Here is a 16,075-nt window from a genome sequence, read left to right on the forward strand (position 1 = left end):
CATGAGTGCTACGCCACCCGAGGGCTGTGAGGGCATTGTGGGAGGTGCTGGTGTAGTGGTAATGTTAATGGGACTAATACACCAGAGACCCAGGCCAATATTCTAGAACAGAAGTTCAAATCCCATCATGGCAAGTAGCAATTATGAAAACCCAACTGGTTTGCTAATGAGCAGGAAATCTGCCATCTTTACTCAGGTCTGGCCTACATGTGTCTTCAAACCCACAGCAACTTGGCTTACCCTTAACTGCCCTCTGAAATGGCTTAGCAAGTCACTCAATTCAAGGGCAGTTTGGAATAGGCAATAAAATGCTGGCCCAGCCAATGACACATCCCAATGAATGGGCATAAAATAACACTGCACTGCAATGGAAACAAAAACAATTCAGTAAGATGTCTCCTGCTGCATTAATAGGTTTAATCCTCTTGTGCTTCCATTCCTAAATGGTCTATTTTGGTTCATGGAAGTTCAGTAGCACTACATTAACTGCTCACCTTACTTGTTGTATGCAGAGGCCCAGATTAAGGTTCTGGAGACATGGATTTAAATCCCATCATGATAAACAGTGAAATTTGAATTCAATAAATAAATCTAATGGCAACCATGCAACCACTGTCAATTGTTGTAAAAACCCATCTGGTTCACCGATGTCCTTTAGAGAAGGGAATCTTCCATCTGTATCTGTCCTGGTTTACACACTCAGACCCACAGCAATATGGTTGACTCTTAAGCACCTTCTGAAATGGCCAAGCAAGACACTCTGGTCAAGAGCCGTTTGGGATGAGCTACAAATGCTGGCTTTGCTTGTGACATCCTCGTCCAATGTAAGGATTACAAAAAAAAAGTCAGATTGTGGGCTAAGGCTTGGAAAGTATCCCCATGCAACGTTTGCCTTTGTTCTTCTAGGTGGTGGAATTCATGAGTTTGAGGAATGTTACTATAGTAGCTTTGTTTACTTGCTGCAGTGCACCCCCTAGGCAGTTCACTGACCCCACTATCATTGTGTGTATGATTACATTAACCTGCTCCTAGATTTATTCTTTTTACAGCCTTTATATCATTTACAATCCTTACGTCATTGCATATAGCAATAAAAATTCCTCTCTCTCTGCCAGTTTCCCATTGCAAAATTTAATTACCTTTTGCAGCAATGAACACCTATAATCTTAGGCCAGTACGTAGAGCTAAAATGTGCACTCAGTCAGCTGGAAATCATTTTTCTTGTTATCGAAGAGCAAATTCATTTGTACAATGTTATTTTATCTATTATTTTAACAGTTAACCCATTAATGGTAGCCAGGAAAATATCTGATTGCTATCTGAATTAATGGGTCAGATTTTGTGGCAACAATAACAAGGCTGTGAGCACACACTGGTATTATATAAATCAATTTCTAGCCTCTGCACATGAAATGAAACGTAGAAATCAGGAAGCTGTTCCCTCCAGCTTGTCCTCCACAAACTTCATTACACTGATACCTCTCTGAAATAGTCTGCATTCAACCACATAAATACTAGCAGAAGTTTGGGATTGTCCATTCAAGTACAGATTAATTTATAACTATGTGGTAAACAGTTCTAAACCACTGCTTTCCAAACGTACACTGGAATTTAGTGTCCTCTCCTGGCAAGGGTGGGTATTCTGTCACCTTCTCACCTCCATGCTGATTATGCTTTTCCCTTGACCCCAGGTGAGGCCCTTACGTGGCCAATTAATGCCCACTTAATGGCTCGAACCACCTCCATTGGTATTATCCCATTGGCAGGGGTGGGGGCTCACAGTTTGGGAAGGAATCCAAAAGATTCTGGCATCTTTGGGTGCAGACCTCTGGAGGAACAGGGCAAACTCAAAGGCATTTGCTCGAGGGCCCCGATACTGGAAAGCAGGGACATCGAGAGGAACCCTTGGCCTTGCTGCCAGCACCATTCACCTCTCACTCCCATCACCCACACTCTTTGAAACCTACCCACTTCTCTCCATCACTTACTTGTACTGGGTCTCTCCTTCATCTATGTGCCCAGATGGGTATTGTCAGCAACCATCAAGTCACCAGCAGTGCTGCTGAACACAGAGAAGCTGCTGGTCACTGATACTCAGCAGGACCTTCGCTCCTGGGATCATTGATTCTGGGGAAAGACATGCCAAATGCCTAAATGGCACATGATTCACTAAAAGAGGCAATGTGAAGCTTCCACCAGCTCTCCAGCTCATGGTGACACACCTGATACTTCCATTAAATCAAGGCCTCAAGTTTACAAGTTACGGGGTCTGATTGCTTCAAATGTTAATAATCAAACTTTTTTTTTGTAAAAAGGAATCCTTTTACAGGGCGCCTGTGGTGCAGTGTAGTGTCTCTGCCTCTGAGCTGAGACACCTGGGTTCAACTCCCATCTGCTCCAGAGGTATGACATAACTTTTCTGAACAGGTTGATTAAAAGTATCTAACAAGTCCCTTTTATCTGCTTCGAGTATCCCCTTTCTTCCTTAATTTCTTACTTCTTTCCTTCTACCTATTTCATTTTTTATGCCTAATTTTACATTGTATTGAATATCCTGACACATCCTGGTTTAGATTCCAGTGTTGCACCAAGGATTTTTCAATCGGAATGGATAAGGAAATGTCTGATAGCATTAGGATCAGGGTTACACACAGTTAGGCAAGTTCACACAGGTTAAGCATCTGCTACAGTTAACACTATACTGCTTTAACCTTTTTTTTTTTTTTAAAATTCACTCATGGAACATGGGCATCACTGGCTGGGACAGCATTTGTTGCCCATCCCTAGCTGCCCTGGAGAAGATGGTGGTGAGCTTCCTTCTTGACACCTTCAGTCCGTGTGCTGTAGATAGACTCTCAATGCCGTTAGAGAAAAAAGTTCCAGGATTTTGATTCAATGTCACTGAAGGAATGGCAATATATTTCCAAGTCAAGATAGTGAGTGACTTGGAGTAGAACTTATTCCCACATATCTGCTGCCCTTGTCCTTCTATAGTCATAGGTTTGGAAAGTGCCACCTCAAGGACTTTAGGTGAATTTCTGCAGTGCATCTTGTAGGTAGTACACACAGCTACTGCTGAGTGTCAGCTATGTAGGAAGGGAATGGTTGTGGATGTGGTGCCAATTAAACAGGCTGCTTTGGCTTGGATGGTGTCAAGCTTCTGGAGTTTTGTTGGAACTGAACCCATCCAGGCAAGTGGGAAGTATTCCATCACGCTCCTGCCATGTGCCTTGTAAATGGTAGGACAGACTCTGGGGAGTCAGGAGGTGAGATACTTGCTGTAGCATTTCTAGCCTCTGACCTGCTGTTGTAGCCACTGTGTTTATATGGCTGGTCCAGTTCAGTTTCTGGCCAATGATAACCCCAGGATGTTGATGGTAGGGGATTAAGTGATGTTAACACCATTGAATGTCAAGGGGAGATGGTTAGATTGTCTCTTTTTGGAAATGGTCATTGCCTGGCATTTGTTTGGCGTGAATGTTTCTTGCCGAATAATATTATTTGTTTGCTTGGTAACAACTATTCACAATTTGAAAGCCCACAGGAATTCAGCAGCAAGTTTGTGTTGTTCCTTCTCCAAGGGCTGGAAAATCAAACGTTATGTTCTCAATTTTCACCAAAATAAAAAACCTCTCAGCACTTCAAACATCTTTTGATTAAAAATAACAGATAAATTTAATATTTCTAAAATCTGCAATAGATTAGTTCTAATCTACTAACCTGAGCCATCTTCACCGGGGCCTTCAGACTCCTGCATCTTGCTCTCTGTTAAACCTGTGGCCATGAGAACACTCTCACTGGAAAACAGAGATGTACAGAATTGTTAATCTTTCTGAACTGTATTGTTTCAGGATCACACAAAGCTTAAAAACAACCACAATTACTGTTGTATATGTAGCACATATGCTCCTCTTTAAAAGGTGGTTTTTGCATCTTCCCTACATTATGTTTCCTTTTCTGGCAGTTATCACTCGTGCCGGGATATGCTTCCACAGAGACTCAAAAATATTGTAGAATCTCATCCAAATCACTGTTTATTTGTTAGCCACTTGATAAAAAAAAAATTACTGTTTCACCAGAAATAATTAAATGGAGGTATAAACTACTCCAAAATCAGTGACCAACTCATCCAAAATCACTATTCATCCAATGTACAAAATCAAAGAACCCATACACAGTGTGGAAGCAGGCCATTTGGCCAATTGAGTCTACGCTGACCCTCTGAAGAGCATCCCATTCAGACCTAATCTCCCTACCCTATTCCTGTAACCCTGCATTTCCCATGGGTAATCCATCTTGTCTTCATATCCCTAGACACTGTGGGCAATTTTGCATGGCCAATCCATCTAACCTGCACATCTCTGGACTTGTAAACACTTAATCAAAAGGAACATGTTTACTGTTTCACTGGAAATAGTGATGATTAGCTTTCAAATGCTTCAGATACTGTGACCAACTCTTCCTTGACAATGTTCAAAATTAGCTCAAATCTCAGGAGACAATGGCCTCACCCTCATACATGGCCACTACCTGAAATAAGCTCTCTTGGTGAACTCAGCTATTTTGCATGGCTCCCTCCCTATAATGATGTACCACATTTCGATACTTACTAAATATTTCACACTATATGATCATAAATGTATTGGAATTTGCATTTACATAGCACCTTGTCTTTCACTGGCAATCAGCTATTGTTGAAATGTTGTCACCAAAGTTCTTGCTACAGATGCATAGCCACACAGCAGCCCAAAAGGCTTTGGGATAAATGACATGGGCAGCTGTGCTGAAAATTGTAAAGGGAACAGACACTAAAAACAGCAACTATATTTTAAAAGGGAGCACTGCAATAGTAACTCTCAATGTAGGGAATGTGCAGCCAAATTAAGTACAACTTCCTACCAACAGCAATGTGATAATGACCAGAAAATCAGCTTTAGTTGCATTGGTTGAGGGAGAAATCTTGCCTAGCACATTGTGAAACATGCCCTTGCCCTTCAAACTGTGCCATGAAATCTTTAAAGTCCATTTGGAGAGGCAGGAAGTTTGGAGATGTAAGGAAAAAGCCTTTTCACCCAGAGGGTGGTGGGAATCTGGAACTCACTGTTAGCATGGTAGAGGCAGAAGTATTTAGAAGTGCTCTTGCTATGCCAAGACATACAGTAGGATTAATATAATTAGGTGGTTGTTTTTGGCTAACATGAATACAATGGGCTGAAGAGCCTTTCTCGGTGCTGTAGATCTCTACGATTCTATATGTTTAACACATCTACCACAGGGCAGAGTTAACGTTTGGCATGTTAAATTGCATAGAGAGAGAGAGAGCGAACGAGAGTGAGAGCGAGAGAGGAGACCAGTGGCCTTTCCACAGGACGGGTGTTGTTGAGAGGATTCAGACAATGATGTACAAAGGATGTTGCCAGGGTTGGAGGGTTCGAACTATAAAGGAGAGGTTGAATAGGCTGGGGTTTCTTACCCCTGGAGCATCTGAGACCGAGGGGCAATCTTAGAGGTTTCTAATATCATGAGGGGCATGGATAGGGTGAATAGGCAAGGGATTTTTCCTTTTTGGGGAGTGGGGAGGAGGAGGCAAAAGGTGTGAGGGACAAGATTTAAAAAAGACCTGAGGGGTAACTTTTACACGCAGATGTGTATAGAACAAGCTGCCAGAGCAAGTGGTGGACACTGGTACAATCACAACATTTAAAAGGCAACTAGATGGCTACATGAATAGGAAGGGTTTAAGAGGGTTATGCGCCAAGTTCTGGCAAATGGGGCTGGTTCAGATTGGAATGTCTGGTCGGCGTGGATGAGTTGGATGGAAGTGTCTGTTTTCATGCTGTATGACACCATGACTGGGAGTGGTTTAACCTAAATGGTTCGCCATGCCGGAGGCAAGGGGAGAGGTTGAGAAGAAGGAGAGTCCTTTGTGGTAACCTCAGCCTGTGTGGGAATTGAACCGTTGCTGTTGGCATCACTTTGCATTGCAAATCACCCATCCAGCTAACTTAGGTAACTGATCCCACCAAGCATTAAAAAATAATTAAAATGATAACCACAAAGTAAATAAAAAGGATAAAGGCTGAATGTGATGTAAAATCACAGATATGATGAAACATATTTATATGACATTCAACATAAAATAAGTTAATTTGAGAAGAAATCCAGCCAGATGCATCTTCAGGCAAAGTAATTACAGGGAAGGTGCTTATGACACAGTCTTGGCTTGAAAGTCAGGATTTGAGTCAGGTTTATCTCAGAGCCAAGCCCAGATCTCACCTGGATTGGGTTCATCTTGATCTTGAACAGACTGATTCAGAATTAGTCCCAACCCATAACTAAAGTTTCTGAAAAAATTACTTTTAAATGTGCACTACATAAAAGGTCTCCTCAGTACAAGAAGCTGTCATGCTGTGTTTAAAATTTATACTTTAAACACATGTTCTGAGAAAGTTACACTTAATCAGTTGAAAAGGATTAACTGAGGCAATTCTATTGTTTGAATTCCAAGTAACCATGTATGCGTTTCAATTTGTTTCTTGTATGATCACATAAAATTACATTTGAAAATTTAAATGCTTACATATTAGCTTTTTGGATCATTCAAGCAAATCGAATATCACGCTTCAGTAATCTAATCTAATCAGCTCTTTCCACGTTAGTAACAACATTCATTGAAGCCCACAGAAAAACACAGTCACTATTTTTTTTTTTAAAAAAAATGGTTCAGGGCATGTGGGCCAGTATTTATTGTTCAGCTCTAGTTGCCACAAGAGGAGGTATTTGGTGAGCTGCTTTCTGGAAGTATTTTGCAGTCTATCCAGTGTAGGTACACCCACAATGCTGTGAGGGACAGGGTTCTAGGATTTGCCCTCTTGCAGCCTTGACTCCCCCATGACCTTTGGCAGTGACACCCCCCCCCACCGCCTTTACAGACCCCTATTGCCCCCTCTTAACCATCAATGGACAGAACCCCTCCTTTCCACTCCCTGTCCCCAATCACTGTATGCAGCTCAGATCTCTGACTGACTTCAACAAACAGCCCTTACACCTGATTGACCAGAACTCTGACCACTGTCTTTATAACTCACCGACTCAATGGGATGCAATTCCCCTGACCGTTGGTGCTGCTCACCCTGTAGGACAGACTGGCGCGCACTCCCCAGACTGTACTCAGACAGATCCGCTTCCAATGCATGGCCCAAGCAGTGACTGACTATGGCCAAACCCCTGGGCTGTGTGCAGACTGTACCTGTGTCTGATGGTACTGTGACCTCCCGACACACAGCAGCAACCCCCCACCACCACTCAGTTGTGGATTAGCCCCAGACCAACATGGCCATGTGTTTGAACAAACGTGGTGTGTTTTAGCCACACAAGCAGCTGACATATGCTGTAGGTGTTAGCCTGACGTCCCACTGTTCCATTCATAAGGGAAACCCCACCCCCAGGACAGGACGCTACTGACAAACACAACAAGCAGCCTGCCCTGGGGGTGGGATTTCTCTTATGAATGGAACACTGATTTACAGCATCCACAGTTCTTTGGGTTTTTGGTGTGCTAAAGGATTTGTCACTATGACAGCAGTGACAGTGTATAAAAAAGATAAAAGGCTGAATATGATGTAAAATCACAGACACGATGAAACATAGAAATATGATATTCAACATTCGGCCCATCGAGTCTGCACCAATCCTCCAAAGAGCATCCCACCCAGACACACCCACCCACCCTATCCGTAGCATGGCCAAGCCACCTGGTCTGCATATCTTTGGACCATGGAAGGGAACCAGAGCACCTGGAAGAAACCCACGCAGACACAGGGAAAACGTGCAAACTCCACACAGACTGAGGCTGGAATCAGAACCAGGCCCCTGATGCTGTGAGGCAGCAGTGCTAACCACTATGGTCATGCAAAGTGAGTGAATGCTAAGACAGCAAATGCGCAGTTCGGAGATACAGCCTGGTCCAATCCATCTGCTGCGTGCCTGTCCCCGAGCACAGAATGTCCTTGCGGCAGCCTTTCAAAGCTAGTAGGTGGGTGCCAATGCAATGCAGGGTTATGCTTCCTAAGTGTCTTGCCAGTGGATTGGAGAGGTGCCATGGGATCCTGAGGGTTGGTAAATGTCTGTGTCCTCAGACACAGGAGAAAAAAAGTGTCTGGCTGGTGCACATGGATTGTGTCCAGAGATGGTGTTTCGTGCTGATCAAGTTGGAGGTTGCTCACAGCCAGCAGCGAGCTGATGGTGTCAGGGACCTGGTCTGACTTCCATGTTGAGAATTCTTGACATCTGATTTGTTCAGTCCATTGGGTAAGACAGGAATCTGAACATTAATGATGCAAATTGTGTCGTTTAACCAGATATGATCCCCCTTCATCAGCAATTCACCACTGACCAGCAAGAAACTCACCTCGCCATTTCGCAAAAGCATAGAAAAAAAAATACAGGGTGTCATTCCCGAAGTAGAGGTGCACATCGTCTGATTTCTCACATGTTCTGTCACAAATCTAACCATAGCCCACGTCACTCAGGCCCTTATAAAAAGGTTCAACCCTATGCAACTAACCTAGAAAACGCAACAAGTGAAATACCTGGTGTCCCAAGGTTGCTAGGGGTTATAAACGAATCAAAACTAACTCTTAATAAAACAGGGATTTGGTGATAACGGAAGAAAAGGGCGGTGAAAAGTTTCTGGCATAGTTTTCTTATGCCTTACAAGATCATGAAAGACAAACATTAACTGCACTATCATCACACCGTTGCTATGTTGTGGAAACACAGCATGAAGCTACATGTGTGAAGTCCAAACTGAACATAAACTGTGCATTCAGCTGCTATCATCGACAAGAATCAGAACCTTGAACCTTTGAGATCTGGGTTTAAACACAGCTCTTTATTGAAGAGTTTCACAAGAGCAGAAGGTAAAGTGAAAACCTTGTCTCTAGTACAACAACTCACCCAGCCTTGGACTTCCAGTATTTCAAAGTTCAGAACAAACCTTTGCAAATCAGCTGTAACCAGTCTGTGCTGCAGAGTATGGGAATTTTGCACTGTGCTACTTATTTTCATCAGTAATTGAAAAAGTCACTTATTTAGCTAGAACGTAGGTTATCTGGACTACGTGTAACTTGCTTAAAGTTTCTGAAAAGATCAACAGAAATCCTGTAGTATTTTAATAAAATAGCAGCGTGTCTTTGGTCTCTAAACGATTGTCAATGCTGTAAAGTCACTTTAAAAATTGTAGCATGTCTTTATAACTCCCATTTACTCTCAAATCCCCACCATTCAAACATTGCAGGCTGCCTTTTTCTTGTTACAGCTGATAACTGTCCTGCTGTGTAATTCGAGCATTTTATAAATTCTTTCAATTTCAGCTTTCCAGTTTTTCCTCTCTGTCTCCTTCAATGTTGTTTTCTTTCTTGAAAGTGAGAAGATCGGTGACTTTGGACTGAACCCTGTGGTTCCCTGCTGGCAGAGAGCTTGTAAGATCCAGCTCATGGTCCGCCTGCTAGCTTGCTGCCCATCCCAAACCAGTTTCGCAAAGTACTCAGGGTGGGAGCTGGTAATGGCAGAGTCTGCTCGCTGTTGGGCCTATTGAGACACCAAACTGATTTACACAAGGCCATCTAAATGCCCTATTTTGACCTAATGCTATTTTAGCTTTGGCATGCCAGTGGGGCAATCTGCCATTGGGCAGAAATTCCTCTTGGGAAGACATTTTTCTCCCACCACTCCTCAAAAGGGCACACCCTTTAAACTCTCCATGCCTCACATGGGGACTGCCAGGTATGCAGTGCAAATACCTTGGACTTGCCTTCAGATTCCTCCCTAGCACCCGCCATCAACGTTTTTTTTTCCAGTGCTCAAACCTGCACTCCTAGGACGGCTGAGCTGCCTGTCAATGAATTGAATTGGCTACTCTCTTAAGGTGGGCACCCAGACAGGGGCAGAAGTCTTGCTCTGAGCCAGTTAACACCTCACCAAGTGTAAAATGGCTGTGGGGTAGCCGGCTGGATCATGTGATCATGATCTGGCTCAGAACCAACACATTAGCCTGGGGGAGGGGGACTGGGGAAACCTTGTGGAGGGTGTGGTAGCAGAGGAGAATGGCACCCTGTAAAATCCCATTAAGTACCATGACAAACCATCGAGAGTCATACAGCATGGAAACAGACCCTTCCATCCGACTTGTCCGCACCAAACAGATTTCCCAAACTAAACCAGACCCATTTGTCTGCATTTGGCCTACATCCCTCTAAATCCTTCCTATTCATGTACTTGTCCAAACGCTGTAACTATAATCAGCATCTACCACTTCCTCTGGCAGTTCAATATATAAACCATCTGGTGTTAAAAAGCTGCCCCTCAGGTCCCTTTTAAATCTGTCTCCTCTCCCTTTAAAAAATGTCCCCTAGTTTTGAACTGCTCCACCCTAGGGAAAAGTCCTTTGCTATTCGCCCTATGTCCCTCACGATTCTATAAACCTCTATAAAAGGTCACCCCTCAACCTCCTACGATCCAGGGAGAAAAGTTACAGCCTGTCCAGCCTCTCTTTACAACTGAAACTCTCCAATCCCAGCAACATCCTTGTTAATTTTTTTTTTTGCACCCTCTCTAATTTCATAACATCCTTCCTATAGCAGCAAAAATTCCTCAGCTCTATGGCTCCAAGCATTGCCATTACATCTAGTACCAGGCAGTTGTCTACAGAGAGGGTGGTGTGATGTGGTTTTGACGTAGGGAGCTCAAGGAGTCGCCTCGTGTCTGTGCCATGAGTGTGTGGCATGAACCTCCAGACAAAGAAGTGGTGGATGCAGGCACAGTCACAACATTTAAAAGACTTCTGGATAAGTACAGGAATAAGAAATGTTTGGAGGGATATCGGCCAAGCGCAGGCAGGTGGGACTAGTTTAGTTTGGGAATGTGGTCAGCATGGACCGAATGGTGTATTTTGTGCTGTATGACTCTGTGGCCTATCGTTCCTATGCAGAAAGTTACCTTTATTTCTATGTAGAAATGAACCTTCAGGTTTATGTGCAGACTTCTATTTTGCAATGCCACATCCTGTGGCAATCAAACTTACTGTTGGCACAAAATAGTTTTAATGCAGCTTCAGGTGCCACATTTCTAACCTATCCCACCATTCCATTCCCAGGCTGAGGATATTACTTTGCATCGATAGTTGTAGCACAGAGATAAAGAGAAACAGATTTTGATTGGTTTCATCAAGTGGAAAATTTTGGCGTGTATCATAAATAATTGGAAGGAAAGAGAATGTCATTATTTATGGAAATTATCTTCCTGACATTCCTCAAAAAGTGAACCGAACAACGGAAATCAGGGAAGTATTCACAACCTCAACCCAGGCCTCCAGTTTGGACTGAAAATAAAATCCATGCCACAACTAACTACAAATGAAAGAAAAATGGAAGTGTTAGAGATGCACGTCCATCAACAAATGAAAAAGCCAGACAGGCTAATGTGATACTCAGGGTCACAGCTGAAACTTTAATTTTCCTTCTGTCTTTTTGGGTATTAATTGATCTGCTGTGTATTTTCAGTATTTCCTGTCATGCATGATCCAATGTTCAAAGATTTTGTTTCTTTAATTGTTATTAAATTATAGATGTAAAAACTTTCCAAATATATATACTGGATTGCTACAACACTAATTATTAAAATGCAGTGATATCAGATCACCGGAGTTGAAAATTGACAAAGGTTTTGATGAGATCCTGCAACAACTTGGCTTGTAACTAGCATAAATAACCAGCAAATGTTCATTAGTATATAAACATCATGGTTTCCGATTGTCTTCAAAAGATATGCAGTCCTTTGTTGCATTATTGCCATGACGATGATTATTTACTTTATTCTTTCAAACTAGGCTTGTTTTTCGAAAAATAGGTAGTCTGCAGTATCTGAATAAAATCAAGATGGTGAAAGGAAACATTTCCCCAGCAGCTGAGGCCCATCCTCACTACAGTTTAGAAGGATGAGGGGAGATCTAAAGATAAAAGGGGATTGACAAAGTTGACATATAACAGATGTTTCCTCGTGTGGGGGCAATCTAGAACAGGAGGTCATAGTTTTATTATAAAGGATAGCAGATTTAAAACAGAGATGAGAAAGAATTACTACAGTCAAAAAAGCACCATAAATCTGTGGGTTTATGTTGTGAATCACTACTCCCGAGTGCCGTGGATATTGTCACACTGAATAAGTTTGAGGAAGAGATAGGCAGATTTTTAATTAGTAACAGTTTAAAAGGTTATGGGGAGCAGGAGGGAAAGTTGAGTTCAGGTTAAAAGGAGCTCAGTCATGATCATATTAACTGGCAGAGCAGGCTCGAGAGGTTGAATTACCCATTCCTGCTCCTAATTATGTTCTTACATTCAATTGTTCACTGAGTAAGGTAGCACAGGTTTACTTTCCACTTAAGAGGCAGCTCCTGTCAACACAACAAAAATCAAAATACGGACTTAAAGACTTTTCTAGCACACCCTATGACCTCCTCTTGTCCCCAAGCAACTTACAACTGATGAAACGCTTTTGAAATGTAGTCACAAGAATAAGATAACGATCCAAGAATCAGTTTTATTAATGTTGGATGAGAGCTAAACATTGGCCAGGGCCCCAGGACAAGGGGATTTTCTTCTGAGAACTGAGGCGAGATTGAACAGACTATTCCCTCAAGTTTTGAAGAGATTATAAATTAATCTCATTGAATTATTGAAAGTTCTTAAGGGGTCTGGCAGGGTGCATGATCAGAGACGGTCTCCTCTGCTGACCCTTTATGAGAATTCTCAGCCAATTTTGTACCAAGATAAAGAAGTTGTCTTCAATAAAGCGTTGTGAATCTTTGGAATTCTCTCCCACAGAGTGTGCATATTCTGTTGGTGTTAATTTATTCCAATTGATTCTTAGATACTAAGAGAATCATCTAAATAGGGTCTGTGGGAAGGTGAAGTTAAAGTAGGTCAGCCACTGAATAGTGGGGCAGGCTTAAATAGGCCAAATGGCCTTACGTTCACTCCTGATGATCTTGTAAGAGTTCCCCTTTAAAACTAATTAGGAAGTCTCTGACATTCACCTGAGGGATATCAGTTTAACATTTCATCCAAAGGGCGTTACCTCCAGTGTAGCCTCCCTCTGTACTGCAATAAAGCTGTCAATGTAGATCATGTGTTTAAGTCTCTGAAACAGGAGTGAGATTAGCAGCAAAGGGAGTCACAGCTTAGGTCATTTTATAAAATGACTTCAGTATAGGAAACCAACCGCATTAGCGAAGGTGGAAAGAAAGTGTTTGTCAAGTATACGCTACTTACTTGGGAAGCGAACATTCCAAGTTTTTCCAATGCAACATTTTAAAGTTCTGAAGAACAGTCACACCAGACTCGAAAAGGTTAACTCCGATTCTCTTGCCACAAATACTGTTAGACCAGCTGAATTTCTCCAGCATTCTCTGTGCCCGTTTCAGATTTCCATCGCCCATAGCATTGATTTTATTTGAACGTTATAAAGATTGTACTATAGCAGGCTTCAATCCAATTGGTATTCACTTAACTAGTTTAATGGTTAGACTGTGCAAATAAATGCCAGTCTATTGCAGGTTTCACATAACAAATATAACAATTAATGCAAGTAATTATCCAAGTTTGATATCATTTGCTCAAATACAATTAATTAGTAAATAACCAGGGCACTAATTAAAGTTATTATTCAAGGATTCAATTAAGACAAGTAGAAATTCTGCACAAAGTAATCTTTTCCCCATCTGGTCGATTAAAAATGAAGCAACTCCCAGATGCCAGTATCCTATGACCAGGTCACCCTTTATTTACTAGAGGAGAGTCCTTGACATTGATCCAGCTCCCTCAGAGCCAGCTCAAAGTTAGCAGAACCCCTGACTCTCGTTTATAATCTGTCAGGCAGAGCTCCCTGACTGGGGCTGTTAATCTGGTCCAATTAGGGAACTCATTCTATAAGATAGACCTGGCTGACCTCTATACACAATCACTGCAAAAACAATTAACACATGTTAAACAAAAACCAGAAATGTCACAATCTTGGAACGTTCAAAACAAAACCAAAAAAAAAAAATGTTTGGTCAGCTGATTATTCTGTTACCAATTTTGATCTTTTTTTTTTGTTTTTAAAATTTAGTTTGCACAGGAGAGGTCACTGTGTAAACTTACAAAATGAACAAAGCACAACAAATTTGACAAATCTCTCCAGACAGCAAACAATGATAGATTAGAGACAACATTTCCAAAGGTTTATTTGGAAGTATAACATGTTTTGCAGCATTAAGGAAAAGCAAGGTTAGTGGTAAAAGAAACCAGAAATTTCTTTCTTAAAATCAACATGATTTTTGTGAAGATCGCTTTATCAAAAAAAAAACCTTTTAATTAACACTTGTAATACAATTTCATAGAATCCCTACAGTGTGGAAGCGGGCCAGTTGGTCCATCGAGTTCACACTGACCCTCCAAAATGCATCCCAAGCCCATCCTGTAACCCTGCATTTCCCATGGCCAATCCATCTAACCTGCACAGCTTTGGGCTACGGGAAGAAACCGGAGCACCCGGAAGAAACCCATGCAGACACAAGGAGAACAAGCAAACTTCACACAGACAGTTGCCCAAAACCAGAAATCAAACTAGGGACCCTAATGCCTGAACTAGTTGCCATTAAAGCATCCTTCAGAGGATGAGGGAATCCCCTCAATACTATTCCACAATCCTGCTGCATTCGTTCATGGGATTTCAAAAGCAAGATGAATTTCTGACCATCCAAAGCTGCCTGAAAGAGAGGGGCAGTGGCACACTAAAGGCAGTAACCTGACTAGCAATCTAACAGTTTGGTTAGGAGGTAGTGGGAACTGCCCATGCTGGAGAATTTGAGATAACAAGGTGTAGAGCTGAATGAACACAGCAGGCCAAGCAGCATCAGAGGAGCAGGAAAGCTGACGTTTTGGGTCTGGACCCTTCTTCAGACCTTTCCTGCTCCTGTGATGCTGCTTGGCCTGCTGTGTTCATCCAGCTCTATACCTTGTTATAACAGTTTGGTTAGTTGTATTCGATTAACTTTTACGTTGTACTTTAGGGTAGTTCAAGCCAGTCTTCCTTGCTCAAAGTTCTAAGGAAACGCTGGAAGAAGAATCGAGAGGTAAAGAAAGCTGAAAATCTTAGGGAGGGACATCTGGAACTTAGGTCATGGATTGAAAGCCCGAATAGCAATGGTGGGGTGAGAGTGTGTGGAAGAATTCACAAAAGAATGGAGTTGTAAGGATAGAGTTCTTGGAGATTTAGGGGGCTGGCCAGAATGACTTAGATAGGGAGCAGTGAGGGCATGGAGACATTTAAAACAGTAGAATTAGAATCTTAAAATGAGGCACTGGCAGCTTGAGGACCAATGTATGGCTGTTGGATATGTACACACAGAGTCAGACTAGTTTAGAATAGGGGCAACAGAACATTGGATTAGCTGAGGATTATGCAGGATGGAAAATTGGAGGCTTGCCTGGAGAACATTGGAATAGTCAAGCTTGAAGGCAGCATATAAATAGGTGAAAGCTGTAGCAGCAGATGAGTGGAGGAAAAGACAGTAGTATCGGGTAGTGGCATGGAATTGGAAGAAGTGTTGGAGAGGATAGAGCGGGGTCAAAACAGGCAACTCAAACTGAAACAGGGTGGCGGGGTGGAAGGTTGGAGGGGGGGGGGGGGGGGGGGTGGGGAGTGCAATGACAGATCCCTCAGCGACTCTGAAAAATATTTATTTTTTCCTTTAATTTTTCCATGGGTTGTTGCCAGCAAGCCTACCATTTGGTCAGCCATCCCCATTTGCTTTGAAATGAAGGCTATTCAGAAGACAGTTAAAGTCCACCACACTGCTGCCTACATATGTTGTGTATCAGACCAGAAAGAGGACAATAGACTTCCTTTCCAAAAAAAGGGCATTAGACAACCAGACAGGATTTTCTAACAATCTATAAACAGTTTCATAGTCACCAATAGACCTGCTGCTAATTCCAGATTTATTCATTGCATTTAAAGCCTAATAGCTATTCTC

General features: G+C 42.3%; 1 protein-coding gene across 5 annotated transcripts in view; it reads right to left on the minus strand.

The window, feature by feature from the left end:
* Window positions 1-16,075, minus strand: part of LOC109932827 (CRACD-like protein) — a 129,558-nt gene that overhangs the window by 63,317 nt on the left and 50,166 nt on the right. For all 5 annotated transcript variants that reach the window (XM_048598193.1, XM_048598195.1, XM_048598194.1 and 2 more), the window contains exon 2: window positions 3,721-3,797. In XM_048598193.1, coding sequence (XP_048454150.1) covers window positions 3,721-3,784 — 64 coding nt within the window. In that variant the 5' untranslated portion in view covers window positions 3,785-3,797. The remainder of the gene's footprint in view (window positions 1-3,720; window positions 3,798-16,075) is intronic.

This window comes from Rhincodon typus, chromosome 6, assembly GCF_021869965.1.
Source record: "Rhincodon typus isolate 14 chromosome 6, sRhiTyp1.1, whole genome shotgun sequence".
Taxonomy (NCBI): Eukaryota; Metazoa; Chordata; class Chondrichthyes; order Orectolobiformes; family Rhincodontidae; genus Rhincodon; species Rhincodon typus.